General features: G+C 41.0%; 1 protein-coding gene and 1 non-coding gene across 2 annotated transcripts in view; one reads left to right on the top strand and one right to left on the bottom strand.

The window, feature by feature from the left end:
• Positions 1–12,631, bottom strand: part of CFAP44 (cilia and flagella associated protein 44) — a 72,193-nt gene that overhangs the window by 33,519 nt on the left and 26,043 nt on the right. The window contains exons 13-20 of the mRNA XM_056858167.1: positions 12,405–12,499; positions 11,290–11,499; positions 9,762–9,872; positions 8,871–9,023; positions 5,075–5,302; positions 3,861–4,006; positions 1,250–1,520; positions 905–960 (exon numbers count right to left, since the gene is read on the bottom strand). Coding sequence (XP_056714145.1) covers positions 905–960; positions 1,250–1,520; positions 3,861–4,006; positions 5,075–5,302; positions 8,871–9,023; positions 9,762–9,872; positions 11,290–11,499; positions 12,405–12,499 — 1,270 coding nt within the window. The remainder of the gene's footprint in view (positions 1–904; positions 961–1,249; positions 1,521–3,860; positions 4,007–5,074; positions 5,303–8,870; positions 9,024–9,761; positions 9,873–11,289; positions 11,500–12,404; positions 12,500–12,631) is intronic.
• Positions 7,051–7,122, top strand: TRNAG-GCC (transfer RNA glycine (anticodon GCC)). The gene has a single exon. It is a non-coding gene; the product is annotated as a tRNA-Gly (tRNA).

Below are 12,631 nucleotides of genomic sequence, written 5' to 3'. Positions count from 1 at the left end.
ATACATAGAGAATGAATTAATAAACTGAAGTAAAGGAGGAAGGCCTAATCAGTATCAATGAGTCCCACATTGGTTTGATCTAATGAGTGAAAATGATTTCCCCTGCCAAATTGGGTGAAAGTCAGCCTCCTTTTGGGGTGGGCCTATACAAATAGGGACCCATCTCTGGCTCACAGGTGTGAACCTCTCACCGAGCTGGTTTAGATTAGAGCATTCAACATATCTGGGGTTCCGATAAAGGCAGATAGAGTACGAACCCCTCTATGAAGAGTAAGAGAAGTTACTGTTTGTTGTACAAGAACAGATAACAACCGGGGGAAAGAGATGCATTCCAAAATCTGTTGTGTTTGATGTTGATTAAGTCTAACAATCTAATAAATGCCTGGCTTTGCAGTCTGAAGAGTTACACTCATTGTTTCTGGCAGTTAAGAGAAAGGTGATCTGATCTGGAGTTAGAGAAAGGAGTTTAACTCCCATGACAGCAACAGAAACTAAAAGGTGCCATTTAAAGGGCAAAACTTTACAAAAAAGCTCTTATAGCTAAAGACACTGTTTGTGACAAGCACTACCACAAATTATTATATTACAGATGTGCTATTAGTGTTTTTTGAGATTTCAAATATCCTTTATGCATTGAAGAAATGGTTCAGCTTGGTGGATACAGTGAATCCTTTGTACCACGTTATCTAGCATGGGGGGGAATCTGGCTCCTTGACATCGTTAAAAACCCAAAGTGGATGAGAAGGGTGAGTTGAATGACAGTTGTAGTAGCAAAACGTGCCACTAGCTACACTGGGTTGGAAAGTGAGGTACCTCAGACTTAATGAGGCCCTCCAGCAAAAATAACTGTTGACCACCAAGGATCCAGAATCCAAGCTACTTGTCTCATGTTCAGCCATCTTACCTGTAGGCACTAGGATCTTCAATATCGTCTGCTTCTTTCTGTTTATCAAGATCTCTCTGAGGAAGAACAAAATCAAACAGTTGATGCCACAATCAGCAGCTCGTAGGGCTGCTCCTGAAATTAAGGTAGAACTAGATGAAGTCCCTCACAAGCACATATCATAGAACAAATAGGACACAGTCATTACTTACTACCAATCAGCTCTTTTCTTTCCAAAATGGAGGCTAACATCATCAGTTGAGAAACATGGGCTAAGTCAGAAGTCACAGCTCCTGACATTTTTCAATTGGAATCTTAAATACGAACCGTGGGCTTTAAAATAATGCCTTCCTGTCTCATTCTTACCCTTGGAGAGGGCACCTTAGCCTTCATCACTTTCTGAACTTCTTCAGCAGAAAGCACATTGTAAGTAAAGATGTTGCCATCTGCACCACAGGTCACCAGAAACCGATCATCAAAACTTGAGAAGATTCCTTGAATCTGTCCATAGTCGTTATCATGCATGCTGGAGGACCAATATCCAACCATATTGTCCAATGACAGATCTTTGTTATGGAGAGGGTAGATACGTACTGCCCCATCTTCCATCCCACAGAACATTAGTAAACCAGTGGAGCTGTACACATAAACAAAACCAAAAACAGCTGGAGATTATTACTGTCTGTCTCCGCATTTCTCTATGAAATTGACTTCTAAATCTTCTTAGATTGATGTAAGGCATGGAAAGTTCCAGAAGGCCTCTGGTCCATACATAGCTAGCAAAACTGACTGGTCTGAAATATTAACTTTCTTTTCTCAGTTCTATAAGGGATGCAGCAAGGATTATCTTCTGTATAAGAACCACAGACAGCGTCTGAACAGGAAATATAGTTGGGAGGTTTCATGAACTTTCTATATCTCATAAATTCTGCTTTTCCGTACTGAATCTAAACTTAAGTATATGAGCTCATTGCTATCTTCACCACTAATTGTACTTGACACATCTGTTGTCATTGGTCAGTGGTGGTGGGTATCTGCTGGGACCAAACACATTAGAGGGCCCACTGCTGACCACAGCCAATGCTGATGAAGTCACCCCACCTCTTAACTCACGCAGGCTGCAATGCTAAGGATATTTTCCTGAATCCAAAAAATAAATACCGTATATACTCGCGTATAAGCCGAGTTTTTCAGCCCAAAAAAAGGGCTGAAAAAGCCAGCCTCGGCTTATACGCGGGTCAATGCAGTAGAGTAGGGGAGGGGGGGGGGAGGAGGGAGGGGGAACTTACCGCCACCATTGCAGCCAGGCCCGCACCGTTCCCCCCGGCCAGGAGCGCCCTGGGGGGGCCTCCTGGGCCGCGGGGGGTGGGCCCCGCCGCCGCCTTCGCCGGGCCTGGAGCGGACTAGGAGCGGCCTGCGGGGCCTCCTGGGCCGCGGGGGGGGGGGGGGGGCGACGCCGTCTGCCTGCGCACCAGGTAAGCCTGTTGGGGGGGAGGGATTATAAGCCGACCCTCGGCTAATACACAGGTGCCTAACTTTTCCCCATTTTTGGGGAGAAATTAGGCACCTTGGCTTATATGCCAGTCGGCTTATACACGGGTATATACGGTAGGTCGACCTAAAACAATACACTATTACAAGGTATACTAAGAGTAATTCAACAATGGTTGTGCTATTCAAAATGAATTAAATAACATGTACATATTGATGCCTCAATAACTCATCATACCACATGTATAAGTCTACTATAAATTTACATTTTCCAAGACATAGTGCTGTCTATCATAAATTCTGATATGACATTACAAAAACAGAGCTGAACAAAGCTTACAGAAAGTGACTTGGAAGTTTTTTTGTAAATTTATAGTAGACTTATACATGTGGTATGATGAGATATTGAGGCATCAATATGTACATGTTATTTAATTCATTTTGAATAGCACAACCATTGTTGAATTACTCTTAGTATACCTTGTATAATGTATTGTTTTGGGTCGACCTATGTATTTTTTGGATTCAGTCTAGTCTTAACATAGGTGTGCTGATTTTGTATTAAGGATATTTTCCTGGCAGTAAACCCTACTGAATAACATGGGAATTATTTCAAAGTAGATAGGCTTAGTTTTGCTCCCCCTCACTCATTGTATTCCAGGCACCATTCCAATCACTGGTCGTCATGTGCCATCTCCTCGTCTGACCCTCATGGCTGAAAGCAACTTCCCAGCAAGGAAGTCAAATGGATGGAAGCGAGGAGGAGGAGGAAGAGCTATCACTACCCCTCCATCTCAAACATACATTATATGAGGTAGTGAGACTGATATCTAGCCATCTCAGCTCTTCAACACCCTCACACACGTATGTCTGAGGAAAAGGAGGGTCTATCAGGTGTGCAGGTGAGGGGAGATCTACTCCAAGGCTCCCAAAAATATGAAGCCAGTCCTGCTACCAGTCTTCAATGGATGAAGTTCATTTGAATCATTCAGTAATCCAAATGGTTGGACCCTATGGTCCCAAGCGTGAAAGGGTGAAATCTGATATCTGCCTTGTTATGCTTATTTAAAGTATTATATTTCACAATCTAAATAAAAGTAATTCCAAGGCAGCTTACATAACCCAATAAAACAATTAAAATGTTAGAAAAACGTAACAGTTGGATCTTTTATGACTTGGCCTGGATATAGAACTGGTATGCTGTGTTATACTTTTGTTGTTGTTTTTTAAAAAAGTCCTACAGTTTACAGTGTTTAAGCCAGTTCAATGTACCTCTGCATTGGCCTCAATATTTTACACAATATTTCTCCAAAGCATTCCTTTTAAGGGAGGGGAGAATAATGCCATCCAGGCAATATCAAGCATCAGTTCTTGCAAATATATGCTGACCTACACAGTGAAGCTATGTCACACTCACACTAAACACCCAGCCTTGCAGAAAACCCCTACCATCAAATAAACGGCCATGCTGCAAATGCGGCATTACCAAAAAGAGATCCGTCGAATAGGGGTTTCTTCTGTGTCTTCCATGAGAATAAAGTCAAAGGGTTCATCTTGCCGATTACCAGGTTCTTTGTCATGCTGCACTGGAGAAAATGCGCAATGGTACAGATAGCCAGAGTCATAGCCTCCCTGAAAGAAAGATTGATCCCACAAAGAGGCATTAAGAAGAGTAATTTTATGAACATGTTTTACAGGACTGTCTCACCATTTCTTTGTTTTTTCATTACTTTATTCTCCCCTTGAACCTGTTACAGTTTTTAAAAATCCAGACTAAGCCCTTTTTCCACAGAACGTTTCCATCAAACATGGCACTGGACATCACATAAGACACTTTTCATTCCATCCAAAGCAGAGTCACACCATTCAAAGTCCCTGGATTTTAGGATGGCACCACTGATAATTTACGTACTTAAATTCCAAGAGCATGGAAAGTGACCAATCCCTGTCTCAAGATGCATTTAAGAGGGCCACACCAAAAGAATTAAAAGGTGATGGCAAACGTTTGTTGTTCTCTGCAAAAGAATGTGAAAGATCCTGAGGAACCAGCCTGTCATTTGTTTTTTGTCTTATGGATCTTTCCACTTAAATTTTAATCTGTTATCCAAGATTGGCACAAAGAGTCCCATTTAAAACTGATAATGGAAGGGATAATATTACCAAATTGCAAGAAGACTGTGAAATGCGAAGTTTGAAAAGGAAGTGTGGAGAGATGGGAAGGGTCCAAGAGAACAGAATCCTTTGGGGGAAGGAGAAAAAGAAGGGTGGGGATTAGGGAGGCAAATCAGGAAAGGTGTGGTAGAGGGGCGATCACAAGAGTATTGAAAGGACTGTACATGGGATGCTTAGGGAAAGGAGGAAGTGGGAATGGTGAAGAGACCATGTGGACGTGGAAGGAGGCGTGTTTAAAGGGAGGGGAAAGGCAAAGCCAAGGAGGAGGAGTAAAGGAGTAAAGAAAACATTTATGGAGGTAACTAAAGGGGAACAGCCCTCTAAAGCAAGTGAGAAAGGATTATATTCAACTTGCTCCCATCAGTTTCATAATTCACACCCGATAATGAGGTATGTTTATTGGGCTGAATTTAGAAGAACAATTTGCAACTTTTTGTTTGGGTCCATATTTGTACGATACCATAAAGAAGGGCAGCATCTGTTGCAGTATCTGATCACACATTTAAAGAGAATTAAAAATAGGTTTACCAAGGACAGCCAAAATTTTCCCGGCTTAGAGTAAAACCCACAGAGAATGGGGCTAGGAGTCTCTGGAATATAGATCTCTGGCAGTGGTTCTTCTGTTTCAGGCTCTTCCTCTGGAAATACAATTTCTTCCATCTCCTTCCCTGCCTCTAGTTCCATCTGTATAAATGCCTGCCTTGCTTTCTCCTTGTTTACTTTCTTCTTGTCTCTGCGCTTAATCTCCTCTTCTATCTTTTCAGTAAAACAGACACATTAATTTTCACTCATCCAAATCTTAACATTTTAGGAGCTGTTATTCATCAAATTAAGAAACATACAGTTCAGGATTAATAGTTTCAAAATTAGCTCTAAAATTTCTTCCATCCTGCATCCCAGTGATGCTTATTCATCAAATTACATTTCTATTCCATGTTACTGGTAAGAAAAATAAGTCAACAAAACCAGAATATTCACTCATATAGTAATACAAAAAATTAAAATCTCATTCTTGGGGGCGGGGGGACAGAAAACATCAATTGCTCTCTACTAGCAGAAGAAATACAACTTTCCTCAAAGTATATCAGTTCTTAACCAGATGGCAAAGAAAGCTCTGTCTGCTCAGAATTGAGGCAAACTATCTCCCCAGAGTGCTTTAAACAATGACCTACCTAGTGCTGATTGCACTTGCGGCTTTGGTCTATTCTTGACTAAGGGAAATTAGGTACTATAAATCCTATTCATTCTTTAACAGGAAAATGTTGATAGCTCATCTGTAAAATCTAGCAAGCGTTCACGAACAGTCCCATCACAGTTCCTTTCTTTTCTGGCAGTAACGTAGTGTGTCTGCCCAGTTCCTTCCAGAAAACAGTATGCAGGGGGGGTGGGGGGAGATTGGCAAAAATTGCCCCTTTCCACTAGTAGAATTTTTCCACAAGATACCTCATTATACAAATACAATCTTACTAACAGAAAGCTCACTAAAACAAAGCTGCTTTGCAGTACCTTGTAGAAAACAATAAAGAGGGTGCCCTCCTGAACTGTTTCAATAATCAATACTAGGGGATGGGGTGATGACTATGAAAGCTGGCAACTGGGCCAAGGACCATCAATATACCTACGCGATGGTCCCGTAAAGGAAGGGACTGCTCTACTAGGTTGATACCTACACACATAGTATATGAGAGACATATATTAGCCAGTATTACAACTAGAACCAATCTGACCAGATGCTTGAGTAATTGCTAATAGATTTTACAACCCATACACATGCCTGGTTGGGTCTGAACTGTTTGTATATGTATGTATGTATTTATTTATTTCTGTAAATGTGTGAAGGCTTAACATGGGTTTTAATTAACCACTGATGAAGGCCCAATAGGCCGAAACGCGTTTGGTATGTGGTTACAGAGATCAACCTTAGGAAATGCCACTTTGCTACTTTAATGTTTTTAAATATTTTTAACCTTTACATAGTGCTTCTAATAAATTACATTTTCAGTATTTATATACATTTTTTTCTACCCAACCTTGGGTACCCAACAATCCCCTTCCCACCTCCAAAGACTTCCCCCTCCAGGATGCTATGAACTCCATAGGCTTGAGAAGGCTAATTCCTCCCAACTGTTTTTTCCCTTTAACTAACTCTCCAACTGTGCCTCCTAGAACACAATTAGATTTGATCAAGCCAGTGTGATCCCCCCTCCCCATTTTCTTTTGGTTTATTTACAAAGTCATATTTTGCTGTATACCTGAGGAGTCCCCGTAAGTATGTAAAAACCTCTACCTTTTCTATTGGGGAGCTTGGTTTTTTAGCTTTCATTATTGGCACACAGCAGAGGTTTATTGTTAAATATTATATTATTAGATATGACTGACTACACAGGGCTACCTCTCATGCCATTCTGGATACTTTAAGTAGGACAGAATGTATCAATCCACCTACTGAGCAGGATGGGTCAATAAACACATTACATCGTTCTCTAGCGACGATTGTAAGAGAAGGGGCTGTGGCTCAGTGGTAGAGCATCTGCTTGCCATGCAGAAGGTCCCAGGTTCAATCCCCGGCATCTCCAGTTAAAGGGACTAGGCAAGCAGGTGATATGAAAGACCTCTACCTGAAACCTGGAGAGCTGCTGCCAGTCTGAGTAGACAATACTGACTTCGATGGACCAATGGCCTGATTCAGTATAAGGCAGTTTCATATGTACTCCCCCCCCCCCTTTGATCCACAATTCAAGATCCTGTTTTTCACCTGTTAGGTTATGAATGATTTAATGGCCAAAGTTGTAGAGATACGATGGTGAGGCAGGGGAAGCAAGGAAGATCTTGCTGCAGTAACTGAGTTTCATCTGTGCTAAATTTCCCTTCCTCTTCCTGCAAGTACTATGAAGCTTGGAAGTGTCCAGAGGCCCAAGTGAAAGGCAAGAGCCAAAGGACTTTTGACCATTTGGCTGTTAGCCCATGGTTCACAGATGGTATCTGTGGATAAGTCAGCAATTTATTCAAGCCATGCTGTTTTTGTTTGCTTTGCTTTGGTTTATTTATATGTATTTATTTGTTGCTTTTGCTGTTGTAAGCCACTTTGGACCTCCTTGGTGAGAAAAGTAGAATATAAATACTTTAAATATAAAAATAAATAAAAATAAATAAAAAGTTAATTCAATTCAGCCCAATTTATTAAGAAGTACAGAAACTTTGTCCGCGGTCAAAGCTGACCCTGCCTTGTTGCAGTAACGTAACCAAACTTAGGCTCAGGTTGGTTCAAGTCACTCCCCGGTAACTCACATGAAATGAAGAAAAAAACCTTATTGAAGACATTCAAGAAAAGGTTTTAAAAACAGAGCCTATAGTTCAGTGTAAACTTATTGCACATAAAAATAACCAATCTAGCCGGCTGCTTACTGATTCCTAATAGCAAGAACATCGGTTCTCAAATGTAAAGCATGATGTCCAGAGCATACAAAGAGTATCTTCAGGTAGCAATGGTGGGTAGATGGAGGAAAAGGGATAAGGGGACGTTTTCTCTATCATAGTCTATATTATATTGAAACTGCTGGCCATAACCTCCTGACCTTCCCAACTAATAACAGGGCTGTCTCCATGGCAATTTCTGGGTAAGAGTGAGCTCCCTCTCAAATTCCAGATTCACATTCACTGTGTGAACTAATTAACAGGCTTTCAAGATGACCTTGACAAGTAACCACCAGTCTGGGGGCGATGGGGGGTGGGTGTCGGATGACACCTGCAGAGCAGTTTTAAAGACTGCCCAAGAGTTTTGGAAAAGAAAAATCACACTGGGTAAAACAGTATAATTTTTATATAAACAAAAAGTAAAGTATTACAAAATTGCTTTTAAGGTTTTTGGTACACTTTAAAAACATGTATCATGTGACTAATATCGTGTATATACTGAAAAGCTCTTAAATAAATGAATATAATATATATAATATAATTATAAAATATAATTTAAAACGTTAGAAGCAGGTTCATAATCGACAAAAATATTCTTATTCTAAGACCAGACTTTTGCCCTCGTACTTGGTAATGTTTGCACAGCCACACTTCTACAGACTTTCAGGCTCGATCTAGTTCCTTGACTCCTAATTTAAGGTTTATAGTGACACCCAATGATATATGTCTCTCAAAGACGACAAAACTATAACTGATTGGGCAAAATTGTAAATAAGATAAGCCTTATTTCTTTTTTAAAGTGTTCAGCTAGAGTCTTACATACAACACTGTACAATGAAAGAGTTCAACATTTTGTACTTTAGTAATTCTTAAGGACTAAGAACTTCCTTATTTATTACAGAACTGTTACCTTAAGCCGAGATTTTATGCTGAAGAAATTAAAATACTGTGTGGGGATGTCTTTGATTTTATATGATTTTTCTGCATCATAATCTGCTTGCTCTGGAGCAGGAACCTGGACAGCGAAACCATTCTCACACAACACAAGCAGCGTGCTTTCTGGCTGCAGAAAAGAAGGTTCAAACATAAGCATCAGTCACAGTAGAAGAAAATAAGCAGTGGAGGCCTCCGAGAATCTGTACTGGGAGAAGTGCTATTCATACATGATCAGGGATCAGAAATCAGTGGTGATGGCACCAGGTTATCCAGCATGACGAAATCTGAAGCAGTCATCTATCCAGACTGAAGACCAAATTAGATGTCCGGGTTTTTGAACAGATGGGCTCTATTCCCCAGACCCAACTTTGGTTCCTTGCAGCAACATAGCAGCTGCAGGGAATAGCTTTTGAAAAATAAAAGAAAGCTCATTTGGGCTTAGAATGTGGCCATGGAGCGAGGAAGGGTTCCTGCCCCACCCTTGCGCCATTTTCCTGTGCTTAAATGGCGAGCGCGGGTATTTCCCCATTTTTGCTGATCCACATGGAGTATTCTGTGTATACGAAGCAGCAAAAGTGGAGAAGTAATCCCCCCCAGGCTGTTTTGGCATAGGAAAACAACTTGGAGGGGGGAGGAAGGAGCCCTTCCTCCCGTGGTGATGGCATTCCAAGCCCAAAGGGGCTTCCTCTTATTAATAACATTAAAGTGTTCCTCCGGTGTACTTATATTATATAAATGTAGTTTACAAGTACCATTTAAATTAGCAGTTCTTTCTCCCTTTTTAGCATACAACACAGTAGCACAACGGATGGCAAAAAGGTAATCAATGAGATACGAGAAATTTGGAAAAAAAGTAACCCCTCACATGTGACAACGGAGACCACTGCAGTGCCTGCACAGGTCCTGGAACTGCAATGAATCCTATTGGATCATACTGGTCATCCACAGCAAAGAAGAAAACAGTTTTGTCTTTACTCTGAAAAAAGGAAAGGAATAATTATGAAAATCATGCAATCCAAAAGAATATTCCAGTCTACTATCATAAAGGACATCAACATTCCAGTCTATTAACTTAAAGGACACAAGAACAAACTTTGGTTTGGCAGTTTCTGCCCAAACCTCATATGACTGTGCTCCTTCCACGAGTTTTCACTTACGGCTTGCAGACAAACTGTGGTTTGTTGAAAAACAGAAAGTATGGATGTACACAAACAGAGCAAGAGAAGGAGAAGGAGGAGGAGGACAAAGAGAAGAAGCATCATCATCATCAAACCGGCTGACAATCACCTTCCCTTCCCCTCCCCATAACAGATACCCTGTGAGGTAGGTGAGGCTGAGAGTATGTGACTAGCCCAAGGTCACCCAGCTGGCTTCATGTGTAGGAATGGGGAAACAAATCCAGTTTCACCAGATTAGCCTCCGCCGCTCATGTGGAGGAGTGGGGAATCAAACCCGGTTCTCCAGATCAGACTCCACCGCTCCACACTACCGTGCTTAACCACTACACCATGCTGGCTCTCGTGGAACATTCCCATTCTTCCAAACCATGTTTTAAAAGATCAAGACCATTATGTCAGGTTCAGTTATAGTTACCAACTCCAGCTTGGAAGATTCGGGAGCAATACCTGAAGAGGGCAGAGTTTGGGGAGGGGAGGAAGCTTAGCAGGGATGTGATGTCACTTAATCCAGCCTCTGAAGCTTTTATTTCCTCCAGGGAAACAGATCTCTGTAGTCTGGAGATCCGTTGTAATTCCGGGAGAACTCAAGGCCCCTCCTGGGGGCTTGTATCCCTAGATTCAATCAAAACAGTCCCACAGCACTTTACAGACCATCTCATGTGTTTTAGTATGAGCCTTCACAGAGAAGTCGACTTTATCATGGGTATGTAGTGTTGCCAGGAATCACCAGAATAACCTGGATTTTTCCCCAGGTAGGAAAGTCCATTCTTTTTCTGCATATTCATTTTGGATGGTCTCCAGACAATCTAGAAATTACGTGTAATCCCAAAATTATTTTGGCTTGGGTTTTGGAGAAGGACTAGTGTTGCCCAAATGCCTACAGAACCTAGACTTATGTGTTTACATCATAAGCGTACCAGACTTTGGAGGCCTCAGCCTAAGTGGGGCAGCTGAGTAATTTTAGACTCTGGATATCATGAACTTATGGGGGGCATTTACAGGGTAATATATATGGAGATGTGAAGCTACAAGCTGGTCTTAGGGCTTTGGACTTGTGCTCCAAAGCTCAGCCGTTGTCACTTCCACTCAGCCACTTCTGCCACCTTTAAACAATGAATGAATAAATAATTACTGGTATTAAAAAACACACAACAACAACACAGAATGTAAATAGTCCATTAAAAAAACCTTTTCATTTAAAGAGTGAAACCGTACCCCCGTGGCAAACACTTCTCCATTACGCTCATAGGCCATTGCTGTAACGGTACTAGTATGAGGTTTGAAAGCTTGTTTCAGACGCATGGATGCATCGCCCACGTTGTTCCGTCCAGCAACGACAGGGAGCCCTTTTGGATTATAAAGTTCAATAATGCGAACAACGCCATCTTGAAAACCTACAGCAATTAGACCTCCTTTTGGGTTCACCTTTGATTTAAAAAAAAAAAGTTTTCATCAGTGTAAGAGAGCAATGTAAAGATATGTTAAAGCCTTTTTTTAAAAATAATTTTATTTTTATATATATAGGGATACAGAAAAAAGAAAACAGGGGGGAAAGAAGGGGGGAAATCAGATTAAAAAATATTTTCCAAAACAATTAATTTCGGGAAGGGTGGGATAAAAATATAAGAATACATAAATATAAAATACCACAAAACCACAACCAAATTAAAAATCCAGGATAACTTTCCTCTCACTTCTCTGCAATACCAACCTAGTATACCCCAAAAGAACGCAAGGAGAAACCCAAGAAACATTTTTTGAAACACACAACCCAGGCAGGTTGCCAGCAACCCCACGCCTGGACAGGTGTGAAACTCTGAAGATGAACTATTCAGTCACACCTCAGTCACTCACACAAGAAAAAATCTGAGCAGTTGCTTATAACGAATGATCAGAAATCATGTCTCTTTTGCACAGTATACTTTCACTCCCTTCAAGAGTATGAAATTTCCCCAGACTTCTCTGTGAGCGAAGGGAGGGGTGAATGTCCCAAACCTACCAAGTATTCTTACTCTTGGACACAGGGGAAAGCTTTTATTTGTTTTAAACATTTGTACGCCTGCCTTTTTTCCTAAAGAGAACAGACCCCAAGGCAGGTAGCAATATACATTAAAAAACAAAACAAATATAAAATACATTAAAAACTAGAAACCCATGAAAGAAACCTAGAAGGATTAAAAAGGAGGAAGAGGAATGGTGAAGAAGGTAGACAACAAGCTTCCAAATCTCTTAATGCACCCAAAACAATTAGCCATACGTACATGGCAGCAATTAGGAATGGGAAGAGAAGCACAGATCCAAGCAGGTGTAAGTATCCCAACGCTACTTACCACTTTTGGTGCCCAGGTTAGCGCTGTTCCTCCCTGTTTAAATTTCATCTCAGTCAGCTGCATTTTATCAGCAAAGTCAAAGATACGCACCGAACCTGCATTAGACAGTTTAACAAGTGAGCAGGGGAAAGTGACAGGCCATTATCCTCCCTCACTTTCAAAAACTAAATAAATGTTTTTGCTATAATATAACAAAAAACTTTCTTTTTGCGTCATCAAAATTCTCA

This window comes from Euleptes europaea, chromosome 12, assembly GCF_029931775.1.
Source record: "Euleptes europaea isolate rEulEur1 chromosome 12, rEulEur1.hap1, whole genome shotgun sequence".
NCBI classification, from domain to species: domain Eukaryota; kingdom Metazoa; phylum Chordata; class Lepidosauria; order Squamata; family Sphaerodactylidae; genus Euleptes; species Euleptes europaea.
Note: the sequence above shows the minus strand (reverse complement) of the source record. Positions and strands in the feature narration are given on the sequence as shown.